The sequence below is a fragment of the Magallana gigas genome, chromosome 9 (assembly GCF_963853765.1).
Source record: "Magallana gigas chromosome 9, xbMagGiga1.1, whole genome shotgun sequence".
Classification (NCBI taxonomy): domain Eukaryota; kingdom Metazoa; phylum Mollusca; class Bivalvia; order Ostreida; family Ostreidae; genus Magallana; species Magallana gigas.
The window spans coordinates 34959430-34979048 of NC_088861.1; the positions used below are offsets into that span (position 1 = coordinate 34959430).

Below are 19619 nucleotides of genomic sequence, written 5' to 3' on the forward strand. Positions count from 1 at the left end.
AATTCTTTTTTTAATTAAAATATTTTAGTTATTCCGTGAGCAACTTTTGTCTTTTTAGGCAAACCCTTATGCTATTTCGTTCTAATATTTGCTTTCTTTTTATACTAAATTTTCTTTCGATATTTCCACTCTGTATAAAAACATGCCACATATCAAATTCAGTTACTAACGCGGTAACCAAAACATTGGGGTATTAATAATATATTTTATTCTTAACATGATGATTTTATGCCTGATGTCAGTGCACACATAGATATACTTTATATATAGTGCATGTGAATAAAATGTCCACTGAGAGTGGCAATGGTATCTAGGTTCATCTCAGTGTCACATTCTTGGTAAAAAATAATTTTCCTATCATAAGGAAGGAGTGATATTGGACTCTTTTCCAATTACACATACAATATCAACCTTGAATCTCCAGGAGCAAATAAAAAAATTAAGGATAACTAAAGAGATATTCAGAGAAATAACATTTATTTTCGAGCAAATCATTCTTACACACATCAAAAGTGTACAATGTCTTTTACACCAGAAAACCCCCACAGAGGTGATATTTGATTCCCCTGTTCAAAAATGCAGCATACATTACTAAATATGGCAGTGTTAATATGTTGTCAATAGTAAATGGTTTAATATATATATATATATATATATATATATATATATATATATATATATATATATATATATATATATATATATATATATATATATATATATATATATATATATATATATATATATATATAAATATGAATCAAATCTGATAAAAGGCCCCCACACAAAAGAAACTGATTTTGTATGTACAGTCATATCATATCTGTACATTTTACAAAACAATCACCCCAATTTCTGTTTACAAATATAAAATCGGAAATAGGTACATTAAAACCAGCCTATTTTTGACTCTGAGAGGAAACAGAGCTGTATGTACACGGTACATACTTTATATATCATGATTAATAAGTCAATATGACATAAATTCCACATATAAACTGTATATATATATAATATACAAAAAATTAAATTCCTATCATAGAAATGTGTGTATTTTTTACAATGCCGTGTAGTCCTGCTATCTATCTAGAATTGTCTATGTGTCTACAATTATCCACAATGGTATTATAGCTGACCCAAAAATAAAGGGTCAAGATTCTGCTCTAAGGTACTTGTTATATGTTGTACACTACCTTGTAGTGTAGTGACTACACTCTATAGACACCCATACTGTAGACCCCACTTTCAATTTGCTGCCGACGCCGGTGCATAACCAATAACCAATAATAAATCTTGCATCAAATTTTGAGTATGAAAAATTTATAATGTTACATTATTACGGTACTATGACAACAACTGCACATGTACTTTGTTAAATCCAGTACAGTCTGAATGATGAAAATAGTCATTCATGTGCTCTTTTCATGCATGACTGAAGGAGACAGAAGATGGCTGTTGCTGTAGAACACAAAGTACAGAGTGAGAGAATGAAGGAGAGAGAGAGAGAGAGAGAGAGAGAGAGAGAGAGAGAGAGAGAGAGAGAGAGAGAGACTGGTTAAATATTTTTGTCATAACAAAAATACATGTAAATACCCTAAACCTAATAATATTGTATGTTGTATTTATTTTTATATATCTTGACAAAATTAGATTTATAACGTCAAGTGACTGTGAATATGTTGGATATTTCGGATATATACATGTAGTCTGAGTCAGACTGTTTCCCTCTACTTTTTGCATTTGTTTTTCAATATTTCATTGTAATATGTTTTATATAAATTAGTTAGTAGACAGAAAATAGGCAAATTAATTAGCAGATAGATTCAGCCTTAAACAATGATTTATCAGTTTATTGTACAGTATTGCCTCCACTCATCCATTGAACTCCTCATCTTACATTTCCCTACCTCTCCGACTTAGATAAGTATATATTATACTGCTTTTTATATTTGAAAAAAAAAATCCAAGACAGATAAAGTAGTTACCTTTTTATCCCTTTTTTAAGACTTTCAAAAGATATAAAATTTCATTAACATCATATTTACATCCCCCCCCCCCCCCCCCCTTAGTAGTGCCGCATGAGCGACAGAGATCTTTTTTGTAACCTCCGTCACGATTTTGTAAGTTCCTACATCCGATTTTACAAAAACAGAAGAAAGCAAAAAAAAAGATCGAATGACGATTGGTCAAAAGAAAAAGTATATGATATATGACATTTGAATATGAATGACAATAGTTAATGAATCTACAGCGACCACGGCTGGCTGTCAGGCATTTTGATGTTTCTTTTTTTTGATGTAAGTAGTATTTAGTTTATACATGTAACGATATGTATCGGAATTTTCCAAGGCTAAAAATAAAACACTAAAATCCCCAGCAATGGACTCTTCTATGCCAAAACAAAAGTAAGAAAAACTTTGTTAAACAGAACACTTTATATATTGATGACTGTATTTTGTCGCAATTAGAACGGACAACATTTATTTTCATTTCCTTAGGATGGCTGTTCGGAGCATATCTGAGTCAGTGTATGTAGGAATGTGTCTTAAGATTGGAACCCCACAACAGGTGGCCTCAAGGAGAGATATAGTAGACTTAAGTGAGATGTTGATAGACAGCGAAGTGATGAGAAAAACGTACATAACGATGTTGAGTGGGAGTACAAGAGAAGGATTTAGATTGCGTGAATCAGACAGAGACACAATGTATTGGCTAAATAACCACAGAGTGATTTGGGACTTCTCTCAGGTACAGTTTTACAACACACAAGAAAACGCTGTTATTCTCTGTGACAGTTCTGAGAGTCCACCGGGATTTACTTTACTCTGGTTACCATTAGAAAGAGCGAACAGTAAAGTGATATCAGCTTGTGTAAGGATGCACGACGGGTTATATATATCAAGTTCAAAGTACAGACAGGTCACGAGTTCTTTTTCCTCTGGTTCTACAATTCACGGACCATGTAGTAGTGGATTACGTGAGGGTGTATTAGAATACGACCACGCCTATTGCTTTGTCAGTGATAGCTGGCCTCCTTCTGCCTCCTCGTGGATAGACAGGTGTCAATTATCGCCCCCGCCTCATGTTGTCAATGACATCGTCAGAAATGGATGTCACTTTGTAGCAATTGGACACAAACTAGGATATCATACAGACAACGAATGGAGAGTTTCATTTTCTCAGGCGGAATACAAATTTGTTTGTTCGATGAATCACACACAATTCTTAACGTATGGATTGCTGAAATTGTTCCTAAAGGAAATAATTAACAAAGGTTTGAGAGATGAGGATAAACTACTCTGCTCGTATCATATGAAAACGACTGTTTTCTGGGCGATTCAACAAAATACACAACCTCACTGGCGTCCACAAAATATCCTGGGCGGTTTCTGGGTCTGCTTTAAACTTCTTCTTAAATGGGTGTACGAGGGAGTGTGTCCGAACTTTTTTATCCCAGAAAACAACATGTTTCTGAGCAATATCTATGGTGAAGCACAGAAGACATTATTCACAAGACTATATAGATTGTATAAGACGGGCATAACATTACTGCTACACAGTCCCTCCATCAGTTCCTACATCACTAATGCTCTGTGTAATCCACGACTTACAATTTATACTGATGAACTCAATCTGATATCTGAAGTTAAACGTGATATAGATATTTTCAGAGAGATAGATGCAAATGATGCAACAGGCAAACTGGACATACATATATGTGAAAAATATCTACATGCGGTAGAACAGTTGTTAAGTTTACCGCTGACTCAGTATCACATTGTCATGTTACAAAAACTTACGGCCAACATATTTCAGGGTTTTGCATTTATATTACACAGTATGTGCAGTTACACAGGTTCCAACAAACAGTTGTATATTGTAGACAAGCTATCCTGTCATATGCTGAAATTAACAGCTAAGTTTGGGTATGTGTCTGACTTCTTATATATTGCAATGTATTATTACAAGACATTTAGATATAGGGAAGCATTATCTGTTATAGATTTAACAAAAGTTAAGTTAGCACGGCCATACCTGATGTTTGATAGTCATGTAGACGGAGAGAGGTATACAGAGACTGTAGGGGGGCAGTCCTTGTCTACAAAGATGAGACAGGCCGTAGCACAAGATATCGGTCTTAACAATGGCGTCTTTTATATCAATGAATTAATGCAAGAACAACAGTGTAGTGAACAGTGTAGTGAACAGAACAGTTGGCCTGTATTATATATCCCACCTTTGATACTGTTGCACATGTTAGACTTTTTGTGCCTTAGATATGTTGACACGATTAGAGCACAGAGAGCTTTAAATGATCTGCAGGCCCTAGTCCACCATGATCAGGGACTGTTAGTACATGTACGCCTTAGAGACATTTCCTGGGAGATCCTGGGGATCTGTCAACAGATCACAGGGAACCTCCAGGCTGCCCTGTACTCATACCAACACTCACTCAGACAATATCCATTCCATAAAATACAAACTGCTACCTTACAGAGAATTCAGGACCTTCATGTTTGAAAGTATTGCATGTCATATGCAGTTATGCACATTGACTTTGATAATTGTGTTTGTTCTGTTTTGTAGTTTGGTGTGTAGGAGAGAGGCTGCACTTAAAATTGACTTGTATAACCTTGAAGATATGTGTAGAATACATTAAAGCTAGTGAACATTTATTTTGTTAATTAAGTCACCATTGTGCACTAAATGTCCCAATTTTTAAATAAAAAATAATGATTACAATTTTTACATGCATGTCATGATTATATTCAAAATAAACAAAACTAATTAAATGAGCGTCTAAAATAAAATACAGTAAGCTGTTTAATTTATTTCCTCGTAATTTTTCAATCAGTGGTCAGGTACATCTCTCAGCCTTGAATGCATGGCTCTTCCTAGTTTGTTGTTGATTCTCTCTTTTTTTCTTACATCTATTTAAGATCATAAGATGGGCGTATTTTAAGTGATGCACTATTAAATGTAATTTCTAATTAATTTTTAAATTATATTATGAAATAATCAACAATCAACTGCAATATTAATAACAAAATATAGGTCGGGAACTAATAAATGATTAATTAAGATCACAAACTATGTTCCAATGTTTTCTTTTCATAAGTTTTGATTTATATATATATTGGCATAGTTATCAATCCCTTTTGCATTATTTTTTTGGACTTACAAGAAAACTTGATTGAAATATAAGTTATAAGTTTCTTTATTCTGACAGTGTGATCCCTCGGGTTGTTTGATAGATCTTTGCATCCAGCTTGGAATTGTTATGGCAGGAAAACAAATCATAAACAACTTTAAAGAAATAATCATTCCGTAAGATTTGGGCACAAACGATCAATCTTTGTACAATGGGCAATTTCGATCTTTTGTGTTTTATAAAAACCCATAATAAATTAGCATTGTACAAGCTTTTTTCAATTCCAAAAGTAATGAGTTTATTAGCGAGCCACTTTTGTATGTTTTTACTTATAATACCAGTTTCATAAAAATTATGTTGTAATGAGATAAAACTGTAATAAAATCAATATTATACTATATCATTTCCTTCATTGAATCAACTACAAATTCTCGGGAAAATGTTGACGTTGTTTAGCGAATCATATGATATCGCGCTAATAGTTGTAATACATGTACAGTGATGTTTATTAAACATTATCGACGTTCAATTTATACTTTGTTAACTAAATTATTTGTCATAGAAAGTTGATGGAACGAATAGGATGTCTACTAAATCCAGAATCCAAACCAAAAGAGGATCAATCGTGCTGGGTACTTGATTACATCTGGGTCGATTTACCGGAGCTAGGGCTGTTTCACGAGTACCTAGTTATGGGTAAACTATTGAACTGATTTCATCTTTTAAAACTAAATATATTGTTAATTTCCCAATAATTTCCTGCTGTTGAAAATTTTCATCAATTGCCCTTAATCTTTAGCCTAATGGGACAAGAAATAGCTAGAAATAAAAATATGTACCTATATTTTTTTATACGATTTAACTAATCAGAGTTAAATCCATTTATCAAAGGGAAATCATGTTTAGATTTCATCATATTAACATTTATGTTATTATCAACTCGTAAACCTAGACACGTATCTCACAACTATTATTCCCACAATAATCTGCGCCTCCTGGTATTAGCCTTACTATCGGCTTTAAATTTTGGGCTATTAGCCAAACCCGTGACGTCATTTTGTACTTGCATCAGTCATCCTTCAAAAAATTCACCCACCCTCCCATATCCCTTATACCTGGTTGAGTCAATGCTTTTACCTAATAGCTGTTTAATTGATCTACCGGTACTGTTATTAATAAATGTACGTTTTTCTTTTCTTTGCTGCTCTTTTTTTTTCTTTTTTTTTCTTTCTGACCATTGCAGGACAAGCTGAAGCCTGGCTCGTTGTGACTTTGTATTTGTTGGCCTCCAATCGTCATGTCTGCTGAAAGAAATCCCACGCAATTCCAACAGTGGGCGGCATTCTGGCTTACCAGTAGTGCTTATGTCAACAATATTAAATGAGGATTATTTGCATTTGTATACATATTATGGACTAGGTGAGCAAGCAGTTGAGCATCTGTTCCCAGGGCTCAAGCTTTTGCTTTGCTTGTTTGTTAGGGATGCCCTATAAAGCAAGAATTGATGCCTGGCTCCCACATTTTTAAGCAGCCATGGCCAATCATCGCCAAATAAAACTTAAAATAAAATACTGTGTTGTTGTTTTTCATAGGGCGATTCCCCAAACTTGTTTTGTTTTCTGTATTTCGTCTTTGATAAATGTTTCTCTTTTAATTCAAGTATTGAAGTTTTCACACAATGAAGCAGACAATGTAACTTAGTGATACATGTAACTTGTTCTTGTATCGCAATTTAAATTTAAAAAAAAACTTTTCATATTCCATTGTATGAAGGAAAGCAAAATCTGATCTGCTTTAAATTCATAACATCGAAAAATATGTTATGTTACGAATATACTTTGAGATGTGGATATGTCAGAAAGCAGACAAGACTCTTCAATAATCAAGTGTGGTAAAAAGCATAAAAGTAGTACAATAAATCGCGATTGGAGTATTTGTCATCTTGACCACTAATATCTGCTGCAAGGGGAAATACGAGGAGAATTGTTAACAAATCTTCTCAAGAGCAAGTATGCAACGGTGTGTGACATCATAGTAAGCATCTTGTCATAGGATATATTTTATTTTGTTACAACCGTGATCCCTGCTGGAGTTATGGGGCTGCAGGGGAAATGCAGGATTCAGCATAGTAATATAGAGGGAAGAACAATTAAAATATCGTTCCTAGAACTACGATGCTAGTATCTCTAATATCATCATCCATTTATTATATTTTAGATGTTAGACTGTTTAAACTGCGACCTCCTGAACAATAATGGAAATATAGAAAGAATGAAATGTGGAATTTATTGGAAGGAATATTTAGGAAAAAATCATCAATGCCCTTTGATCTGATATTATAATACTAGCATCCTCAGACAGATATTTGTAGAAATTTTTTTAAGAAAAATACATTGAAATAAAACTAAAAGTATTTATCAAAAGAAGATGGGTATACAACTTTTGTAAAAACCAGATAGCAAATAAGATTTATGTTCATTTCTTGTATTAACATGACTTCTGGTAAAAAAATTAACAATTAAAAGGAGAGTTTACTTACTAAAAAAAAGTGAAATAAAGTGACCAACTCCATTCCACCTACCAAATAAGTTATTTTAGATCGTATCTCATGATGGTCGTAAATGATTTATGTTGAAAGAAATCCAAAAGTACCTTTTATAATACAATGACTGTTAAGATATAAGAATTCAAAATGGGATGTAAGAATAGTTTAAAATTAGAATGACAAAATATGGGGGAGGTGGCCTCCTCATATTTTCCCTTAAAAAAGTAATTATGTAGAAAATGAAGAATGCAATAAATAAAGGAAAGCAATATATCTTATAAAAAGAATTGATTAAGTTTGCTTATAACTCTTAAAATCAAGTATTATTATAGTGAGATCAAAATCGAATGGAATGGAGTTACATCTACGTAAAAAAAATCCTTTAAAATAACCTGATAGCCCTAGCTTGAAGAAGTTTCAGGTTTATTTGAATTCAAACCCTTCTAGTAAGAAAAGATAAACCAATCTTTGTAACGAAGAAGGGTACAATCTTGGACAAAAATAGTGAAGATAAGTATGGTCGAGGCAATGATAGTTTTAATTAAATATAAAGCAATCTAGTATGGAGTTAGTACACATTTTACATTTTTTAGCTCACCTGAGCTGAAAGCTCAAGTGAGCTTTTCTGATCACCCGTTGTCCGTCGTCCGTCTGTCCGTCTGTCTGTCCGTCCGTCTGTAAACTTTTTACATTTTGATCTTCTTCTCTAAAACCACTTGGCCAAATTTAACCAAATTTGGCATAAATCATCCTTATAAGAAATTGAATATAAATTGCAAAAATAAAAGGCCAGATTGTATTCAAAGCGGAGGAAACCTCGAAACTGTAAAAAAGGGGGGTGCATTTTAAAAAATCTTCTTCTCAAGAACTACTGAGTTAATCTTAACGTAATTTAGCATAAATCATCCTTAGGGAAAGGAAAATATAAATTGCAAAAATTATAGGCGAACTCTGTTCCAAATTTGAGATAATTGCGAAAATACTAATAAAGAATGGCTCGTTATTCCATATATCGTAGACTGGCAATTCATTGCGATAGACTGGTCTTATGAGAGGCATCGCCAGTCTACCGCATCTCGAAAACGAGGTTCTTTGTTTGAAGCTGGCAGTTTGTTGTGCAACAGTTCACGTGCGAATATAATCTATGAAACATGGAAATTACATTGGTGCCGATTATTCTGAAGTAAATTGAGGTTAAATATTTCAACGCGTTATCATTTTCACTTGTGAGGGTGGTTTTAGCTTGTTTTAATTGTTTCGTTTCATTTTGCTTTTTAACTTCGGAAACAATCGCCTTGTATTTGGAACATAGACTTCGGTAAATAGGCAGTTGATTGTTTACCTGCGAAAATGATAAAATCTGATGCATTAACAACGTACTTAAGTGCATTTCCCTCTGTTTTTATTGTTTATTTATTTCTAATTGTGTCAACAAGGATCAAACAAGGGAGCGACTTTGGTTAAAATAATCGATTTTTGATCGGTAACTTCGCCGGAATTTCCTCCGAAAGAGAATTTGAAGTAGCCATGTATTCCGAGTTCATAATCGTGTAAATTAAATTCAAAGACAATAAAAAGATGTTTATGAATATGAAAAGACGTTTTCACAGCCTCAGTTAAACCCTGTTGTGATTAATCACCCGCGATTGTCTTATCTTTAGAGGTTATAAATACGGGTGATGCAAACACATATACCGTGCATTGAAAATTACAATCGATAATCATTACATTTCTTGTTGATACTACAATTAGAAGGTAACTTGTAATCATTTAATAACTCTGCCAAACTAATGCAAAACCGTTTGTTTACAGTTATCTTCAAAACTAAAAACTGTTGTAATTGGGTCATAGGGTAGGACTAATTTCTCCCAAATACACAGTGCATAAACTGATTTTGTGTCACCTGGCTAACTCAATTACAAAACATTTTATCTATATAATGTATGAATGCATTAAAAAAATGAAATTAAACAAGTTGGATAAGTTTTTTAAAGTTGCCTATCATTCTACGATTGACGCTGAAATGTTTGTTGATCATTGGAATTGTCTTGCTAAACATTATATACTTGTGTACAGAAAAATCAAAAGGATGATGTGCTATAACTACTTTCTAGGGTCCTTTCTCATTTGATAAATTATTTGCAATCTGCAACAATTTTAGTATTTTTCAAACGAGTAGATAAAAACTTCTTTTAAACAGTTCTGACACATTATAATTGTGAGGATATCCATGCATTATCATTATTTTAAAGAAAATATTGCAGCAGAAAATCATCTTGGTTTGTAGCCGTTTGTTGTTTTTGAGGGAATATGAAATAATTAATGGGCCTTAGTACAGAACTGATACCTGTATGCCTGACAATACATTAAATTATAAAGTTTTTAACACATCATGTGACAACATTTTTCAATCAAATGTTTTCATCGATCAAGTGAATAAGGATATAAAACGTCGCACAAGTTTACATCAGGTAAACAATTATTTAAGGGAAGACCAATTAAGTTTTTTACTGTAGCCTTAGCAACTTTTGCCTCAGAGTTCAAACACTGCGTACTGCCTTCCAGACTAGCTGGCGATTCTCTGTCCGTCAATCTTTGTTAACTTTCACATATGAGATATCAGCTGTGAAAATGAAATGTATCTCTTCTGCATGGTATATTCATAGAGCTTGCCATCTTAAATAAACACACTAAAAATATTCACTTAGATGTGGAAAATGAAAATTACACTAATTTGAGTTCGATATTTTTTTTCATAAATATCAATATACCAAACAAGAAATACTGCAGGTAAATGGTAACATTTTCATCATATAAAATAAATATCCATTGCATGGCCTCTAAGACAACATATTAATGAAATAAAATGTTGGCATCCTTTAATTGTGTAGATTCAAAATGTTCAAATTATGATTACACACAATAAGGTAGGCCCACAATGGGTGCTGATTTTTTAACTGATATACGTCTTAGGAAATGTATAATTTTTTTTATCTTAAATGAGCTAATACTATTCACATATGTGCAAAAACTGTAGGAAATAATATTCCGGTGTTATATATAATTAATATATCACAATATATTTTCACCCCTACCCCTTTATAAAATATTGAGTTTTAGGTCAGAAAATTATCATGGTACTTAACTCTGCTAAATATTAAATTTTACTGTTCTTAATCATATAAGGACACACGAGACATTCTTCAATTTTATATAATTTTCCTTGATAAATCATTCCTTATTTATTTACATTTAAACCTATTAATTCCCAAAAATTCAAGGTTTATTACCGAGTATTTTTAGAGCTATAATATTAAGAATTTTCCTTAAAATAGCATGCAAAATGCATTTGAATGCTTATAAATAAAGTCATAGTATATATTTTCAATTGAACACTTTATAGCTAAATAAAAAAAAAGTATCATATAACAGGAAAATATAATTATGGAATTACTTGGTGGAAATCGTCACATTGTGGAGATAGGAAAAAATAGAAAATAATGGAAGATAGGTCGCGTCTGACCGTAAAGTGTGTTAAGTCAATGTAGTTCGCCATTGTTGCTCAGGTGAGCGATGTGGCCCATTGGCCTCTTGTTGATACATGTAATTTAAAATAATTTACCTTCATAGGTCAAAGTGAAAGTTTGGTCGGAATTTGAAATTGTCAGTAAAATGGGCGACGTTGCCTTGTCCTTATTTAGTTTGTTGACAGTACCGGGGACGTAGGCTTTCAGTAAAACTTTTTTTGTTTTTGCGGCAAAATGGTTCTTCATAACAGAATCATAACAGAAAGAGTACTCAAGCCCTTGTTGTTATCTCTGTCGATGTATTTGGAAATCCTATCTTGCATTATATTGTGATCTTTTCTACAGTTCTGTTTTATTTACAGTACTCCAGTATGGGTTCGTGACCATTTTTGTGGCAGCATTCCCCCTAGCTCCACTATTTGCTCTTTGAAACAATTTAATAGAGATTCGAGCGGATGCTTACAAATTCACCACCCAGTGGAAGAGACCTGTAGCAGAAAGGGTTCAGGATATGGGTTTGTAGTTGGTTTTACTAGTGGTTGCCACCTATAAACACCGATATTGGTAGGAAATGAACAAAAGCTTTATCACCAAGTTATCTTACGTCAATTACTAATAGACACAACCATTATGGTTTAAAGCAAAACAATATCGGGTTACAATCAAACAAAAGTTATAAATGTGATTTACGTATTAATTTACATTTTCTTCATTGCTCTTGCAACTTATTTATTAAAATGGTAATTCTAAATGACATTTGTGATATTGTATAAGTAAATTTAGTTGGAAAGCTTGTTAAAGAAAAATACACATTAATAAATTGACAAATTGCGAAACTGTGTTTAGAACATAAATGGAATATGATATTGTGTATAAATTGATGTAATATCATTATCAATTGCTCTATATGACAGGCATTTGGTTTGGAATCTTACGAGGAATCTCAGCTATAGCTTTATTTCAAATGTAGGTAAAATAAGATTTAACTAGTAAAACTTTCGATAAAAATGGATAGCTAATTTTTTTACTGTAACAGTACAAAAAAGACAACTTCAAAAAGGAACAAATTGGTACATTGCCAATATTTGTTCATTTTATGATAAACATGTACTGAGTAATCATATATATTTTGAATAATATAGTATGTATTGAACTATCCGTTTTATCTTCTGTATTAATCTCACCTTTATTTTTGTTGGCAGGCTGCTATCATTGCCTTTACTTCGGAGTTTATTCCTAAGCTGGTGTACTTGTATGGATACAGTCCGGATCAAACTCTATCCGGATATACTAACTTCAGTCTGTCCGAATTCAAGGTCCAGTACTACGACCGCCAGAGTGTTCCAAATGACCCCAAAATGGAAATATTTGGCAATGTAACACAATGCAGGTTTGCCCTACCATTGTAAAATCATACAGTTTATTTCTATTTATAGAGTTGGAATTCGGTAATGTAGGCAATAATTATAAGAATGTTTGCATTTTTGGAACAAATAAAATCTATGAACAAATGCAAAACTGGTGTCATGCAGTCTAATTAAGATAAAGTATATTGTTCCTGTCCTTTATACAGCAAACAAATTTATTAACAGTCCCTACTGATATTTATCAAATGTATTTTGTATAGGCATTTTTACAATAATCAGATACATTTCTTTCAAACACTATTATTAATTTCGAAAATTAATTACATGTACGTATTTTTATTTTTTTATTGCATCTTCAGTGTAAAAAAGAAACTTTATACTCATGGTTTCGTTGACTCTTCTTCTAAAAAGACAGAAAAAAAGATATTATATCTCTATGTACAATATAGTTCAACAATAATCTACGTTACAGAAGAAAATGATAATTATTACGTCAACCATATATATTTTACGTTCAGATACCGTGGCTTCTTTGAAGAAGACCCACGCAGTCCTGGGGAGTACAAGTACACGATGGCCTTCTGGCACATCTTGGCCGCCAAGCTGGCCTTTGTCGTCATTTTTGAGGTCAGTTTCTTTTGCTTTCTTGAAATATAACAAGCTAATGGATATTGGTATACAATTATTTAATGCTTGAGCAGTCAATAGACCAGAATATTTTTCCCGAGGTGCAGGGAACAGCTCAGTATGATCTATTGCCCTCGGCCGTTGGCCTCGGGCAATAGATCATACTGAGCTGTTCCCTTCACAAAGGGAAAAAATTCTGGTCTATTGATTGTTCAAGCATTAAATAATTCTTTTATTACCTAATTCCTTTTTTTAGTTTTCGGGGTTTACAATTTGCATATTGCAGATGGTTTTTGTGCCATCATGCAATATACTCAGATTTTATTTTTTTTATCTTTTACATGCACAAAACCTCTTGCATGCATTACAACATCTAAATTTAATATTAGTTTACACAAAGAAGGGGGAGTCTTCAACCCATTAGATTTTAAATAGTCTTTTACCTTATATAAAGCTTTAAAACTGTTGATTATTTGATTAACTCCATTTTGATTACATTGAATTTGGTTTCACCAAGAAGTAAAAACAGCGTCTATGTAAAGGAATATACATTCCTTGAGAATTATCGAAAGGATGTAACATTATCATACCCGCGTTCTGAAATACGTTGCCAGTCCAATAGATCGCAGTCTATTGACCGGCGGTCCAATAGATCGCAGTCTATTGACCGGCGGTCCAATAGATCGCAGTCTATTGACCGGCGGTCTAATAGATCGCAGTCTATTGACCGGCAGTTCAAAATAGACGCAAATATTTAATTTGTAATAAAACAACAAAATCCCTTTGATTAGGTAATAAATTATATTATTTCATTGGATATGGCATTCCCTGTCGTGGAATCATAAAGATTTTGAGTGACGCATTTTTTGTATACTTGTTGATTATCCCTTATCCACGTAATAACCAACGAATTATGAAACATGTTCGTTATTTATGATAAAAACATTTGAATCTTTGCTCAATGTAATAAATCAATGTGTACAGGATTTAAAATTTGGGAAAGCACAGATTAATTGGAGTACTTGAACATACACCAGACAAAAAAAAATACAGACTACAATGCATGACAATTTAAAGTCAATATCTTACATGTAAAATGAATTGAAGTTGTACAATTAAATAATATCTCTCTTTATATATTAACATGCACAGTACATAATATAATTTTACAAGCACCTATTTATATTCCAGAATTTGGTTGTATTTTGCACTTGGTTAGTGATGTACGTGGTTCCAGAAATACCTTACAAGGTCAGAATACAGATGCTTCAACGCCAGAAAGTGCTATTTACACACATCCAAAACGCACAGAAGACCCAAACAAAGTGTAGTAACTAGATGTTACTAATCGTTAAGTTGTAATCCAAGGCAGCATAACGAATCGTTGTGGACCATGTATTTGTTTATGTTTATAATGGAATATATAATAAGTGTGTGCAACTAGTTTTAAAAGAATGAAACGAATCTGAATAGAATTGATAAGAACTTTTTCAGCAGTTTTAAAATTCATGCATATTATGCAGAGGTCTTAAAATGATTTCACGATTCAACTTCGATAATGCGTGGTATCTAACTATTTTTTCAGCAATTTGTTGTTGCTTTCCAAGATGTGATATCACACCTTTTTTGGTTCTATTATACATGACATATACTAGTACATGAATATAGATATATGAATATCAAAAATGTATATTATTACTGGTATTAAATACAATTTTGAATTCTGTACCTCTGAATTCATGTCATGTTTGAGATTCAGAGGTACGCCGTAGAATTCATTTCATTTCTATATAAAAGCAGTAAAATTTTCTTTAAAATTAAGACATTCAGTATAATAAAATAATTAGTGCCTGTTTGGGAGGGTAACTGTTGAAATTGACACCCTTCGAAAACCATTGTCAACCTCCACTTCGCGTCGGTTGACAATGGCTTTCTCGGGGTGTCGATTTCAACAATTACCCACCCAAACAGGCATTATTCATATAATACGGTCTATACCCTTAAACACAAAATGTACATGTGTGAAAGATTGTGTACCAATTATGATTTTCGCCGCATTGATCGATTTTGTCCCCGATTTTATTAGTTTTAGCATAAAAGACACAGATTGAAACAGACGTTTTAAAGTGAAATTGCATTTATTTGTGAAAGCGTAACGAAGCAGGAAATGTATGTATATAAGTGTACCTTCATGATGCTACTCTTAATTTTTTTTAATTGCAATTTTGTTTTTATTCTAGTACTTTTATGCAAACAATATAGAGTAATTAATATTTACTGTAATAGGATTGAAATGTATATTAATCTAATTAATTTTATCTCACTTTTAATGCTTCTCTTTACTTGATTGGATTTTTGATGCGTTTTGCATTTGGTATACATGTATATTGTTTGTGAGAAATACCATGTAAAGTAAAATCAATTGATTTGAAGAATGATTGTTTTTCCTTTTTTTATTTGAATGTATTCATATCAATATATTTTACGCTTGTCCCAACGTATATGTATTTAAAATTCAATGTTCATTTAAGAAATGAAGATAATAATTTTTCTATTGATCCACGTATCAAAGAAAAAAGTGACCGGAAAACTTCATCAATGCGCATTGGTGAAGTTTTCCGGTCAATTTTTTCTTTGATACGTCGATCAATAGAAAAATCATTATCTTCATTTCTTATCATTTAATAAAACATTTTCAAATAAAAAACTGTGAAGTTTCATTGATCAAAAATGTAAATAATGTAAATGAAGCGGCGCGTATGAATACAAAACAACAACAGAAACAATATTCAAAATGGATGCGCCTTCAGCTGATGCAGAGCTATTGAGCTGAATTTAATGGATTAAACACAAATGGTGAGTTAAAATCTGAACCGGCTGAATTGAAAACGAAAGGAGTTGATGCATTACTCATAGCTTTTCTTACGACGCTTATTCCGATGACCGATCATGTACATGTGTAAATTTAAAAATTATCGTTACTAAATTTGAACAGCAGTGTTACCGTGAAAGTTTAAAGGTCTCTATGTTCGTTATAATATTCCTGGAAAAGGAACAGCCAACCTGGCTGTACATGTTGATTGGTCTCAAGCAGACGAAATCGTGAGAAGACGCTTAACTTTCCATTTCGTGTATCAAATAATGTGTTTTGTTTAATTTTGAAGGTTAAACTTTCAAGTTTTTATATTCACAAGGTTGCATTTTGTTTGCTGACAATAAAACAGACACAACTTTACATTTCGTTGACAGTATTCATCTTGTAAATTCCCGTTCTATTAATAGGGTTAGATCAGAACAGTTGAGAAAACTAGATCCTGCAAAAATTTAATTGATGCAGATATCAAAGAAATTTTTCGACCAATCAGAAGCGCCGATATCTTATTAAACGAATAAATATCAAATGATTTCAACTTCATTATCAGATTTTTATTAAGTCACAGTAGGTTTCGACCAATGGATAAACGCGGGGGAGTGTAGATTTCAGTCTGGCTGTTTCCATTTAAACAATAAAATGCTTAAGTTTCTTTGGTGATTTATTCGGGATATGAAGGTAGCAACATTGCAGGGAAAAAATCATAAGCAGCGTTAATATCTTTCTTTTAACTAATTAATTAATTGATTATGAAAAGTTAGTTAAATTCACTTAATTACTGTTAATGTACAAAAGTACATTAGCTACAAGAAACAGCCAAATCGTCTCATGTTAGCCTTTGAGTCTGACATCACCATGATTATTTTTCTTGCAGTCCATGTTTTTTCTTAGGTCGCTAAAGGCTTCGACCAATCGATAAACAGGGCGTGTCAATTTCAGTCCTGTCATTTTCTTGTCAGTTTCAGCAGCTGTAGATTTCGACCAATCGATAAAAGTGGCGTGTAGATTTCAGTCTGATATAGAGCTATGAATTAACTATAAGTTTCCGTAAGAAATAGAGGAAATAATACTTGGTAAATGTAAATAAAGAGCTATGAATTAACTATAAGTTTCTGTAAATAAATACAAGAAATCATACTCGGTAGATGTAAATATATTCGTATGCCGACAGCTATACGTTCAACTAGATCGCGGACTGCACGAAAAAATCACGATGATGTCGGACTCAACTTCCCATTGGAGACGATTTGGATGTTTCTTTTAGCTAACGTTCTGATGTACATTGACAGTAGTTTAATTTAATTTTATTTATACAATCAATTTATTGATTTATTGTTTCTTTGATGATCACTGCAGAAAAAATATGTATATTTTCTGCAATGCTGCCACATTCATATCCTGCATAAATCACCAAAGAAAGCATTTTATTATTTAAATATTTACATTCAGTATTTTCTACCCTATTTCTTAAGAAAACCTATCGTGATTCATAGCTCTGTAGAAACTGACAGTTCTGAAATCTACATATGATTCAGATATAACAAGTTTATAGATTGGTCAACACATTCAGCAACCTAAGAACAATCACGGGCTGCATGCATGAAATATCATGATGTGAAACTCAAATTCCCATTAAAGAAGACTTGACTATTTCTTTTATTTAACAAACTGATGAACATTAACTATAATAAAGTTACTTTTACTTATGAAAAGATGGAAATAACGCGGGTTATACATTTTTCTTCAAGGGTGGCTACCTTAATAACCCGCATGAATCATCAATGAAGTATTTTATTGTTTTAAATATACGCATTCTAAACTGCTGTTAAATGCATCGTTTATAGTTCTGTAAATGACTACTTTGATATTAGTGGCTAAAATATTTAACCTTTACGTACATCGCTCATTGATGCACATGTACCTACTTTGAGAGCACGATCTCCGCGGACTTGGATTGATTGACCTTGGACTTGCAACTAGACTGTAGTCTATAGTGCGTTACCAACTTTAACATAAATGGGAAATTGACCATTTCATATTATGTGTGACATTTTAATCGAATGTGATAATAATTTACGTACTTATTATGGATAATTGATTGAATAATTTATTATAAATACACATGTACAAATATAAACGATAAAATTCTTTCTATAGTACTTTCGTGCTGACATGAAGATAGCTAGCATTGCCAGAAAAAAGAAGCCCTACAAATATAAAAATAAAAGGAAAGAAAGAAATCGCGCTAGCAAGGTATGAAATTTAACAAGCTGTGTAATTTAGCAAGGTAGGCCTACAGTATGTTATTTATTCTGCAATGGAGGATTGCTATAGTTACCTGGCTTCATTCTCCGAATGATAGAAGCACGAAAGATTTGTATGTATTTCCGCTGTTCATATGCAAATTGCAAGAAACATGACGCACAAACAACTTATTTTACAAAAATAAAATTAGATTAAATTAAATATATCAAATACATGTAATTAATTGAATGTTCACAAGATTTCCATATTACATTTATAAAAGGTCAAAGGGACATAAATCGGGTTCAAACATAGATATGATCTACAGTAATTTTAATCGTTTAGCTTACGAAATTAGATATAATTTTCTCCCTTCCTCTTTATAATCACATTACATGTAATAGCGCCAAAATTGAAAACAATGCAGCTAGCGTGATTTAAAAAAAAATGAAAAATTAATAAATGAAATTAACTGAAAAATTCATATTGTTGTGATTACGTAATATTGGTTACGTAATGAAACGTAAATAAAAATATCCAGTTTTAAAATTTAGAATTTATTAAAGTTCAAAATCACAATTAAAGAAACATCATTTTAAAAAGAAATCCAAAGTGAGAGTGTCAAATAAGTATCAATCCCGCATGTCTCATCTTTGACAACTCCTCCCCTTTCTCTATAAAGGACCAATGAAATAACTCCAAGATGGAACCAAAATTTGGGGAACGCTCAAAGACATAAATTCTCAAAAAAGGATACAGGTGGGAATTACCATAATAAATTCAAAGACACGCCAGTCTAAGATCTGACCATCAATCAGATAAACGAAAATAAACAAATTGCAATAAACAGGGGATCACTGTGAAAAATGGATAAGGGAGAGGAGGGAGATGTCAACATGAGAGATCACAAACAGATGCGGCAATGTATTTCTAAAATGAACAAACAAATTAAATTTCAAACATAAAATACCACTCGGTTTACAAAAGGAAATTAATTCACTATGAATGAAATATATATGTATAAGAAAGTTGTCTTTATCAATAAAATATACGTATGTATACAACATCCGCCCCGAAAAAAAAAATTGGCATTCAATTTTAGATAAAAAAAATTGATAAAGACAATAAAATCATACTGCACAAACATAAAAAAAATAAACATTACTCACCATATAAAAACACAAAACTCAAGTCATGCAAGTAAGCAAAACTGAAAAGATAATGATCATGTCACCCGAAAATTATTTTTATCACTTTCACACTGTACATGATTTGGCCAGTACAT

At 32.3% G+C, this 19619-nt stretch overlaps 1 protein-coding gene and 1 long non-coding RNA gene across 2 annotated transcripts; both read left to right on the forward strand.

The window, feature by feature from the left end:
- The first annotated feature begins 2301 nt into the window (after positions 1-2301).
- LOC136271567 (uncharacterized) lies at positions 2302-4828 on the forward strand. The gene is made up of 2 exons (XM_066071847.1): positions 2302-2405; positions 2499-4828. Exons 1-2 carry the CDS (start codon positions 2380-2382, stop codon positions 4519-4521), a joined length of 2049 nt encoding a protein of 682 aa, XP_065927919.1. The 5' UTR covers positions 2302-2379; the 3' UTR covers positions 4522-4828.
- Positions 4829-12303: 7475 nt separating this feature from the next.
- On the forward strand, positions 12304-15556 carry LOC136271575 (uncharacterized). The gene is made up of 3 exons (XR_010709501.1): positions 12304-12614; positions 13110-13218; positions 14410-15556. It is a non-coding gene; the product is annotated as an uncharacterized lncRNA (long non-coding RNA).
- The last annotated feature ends 4063 nt before the right edge of the window (positions 15557-19619 follow it).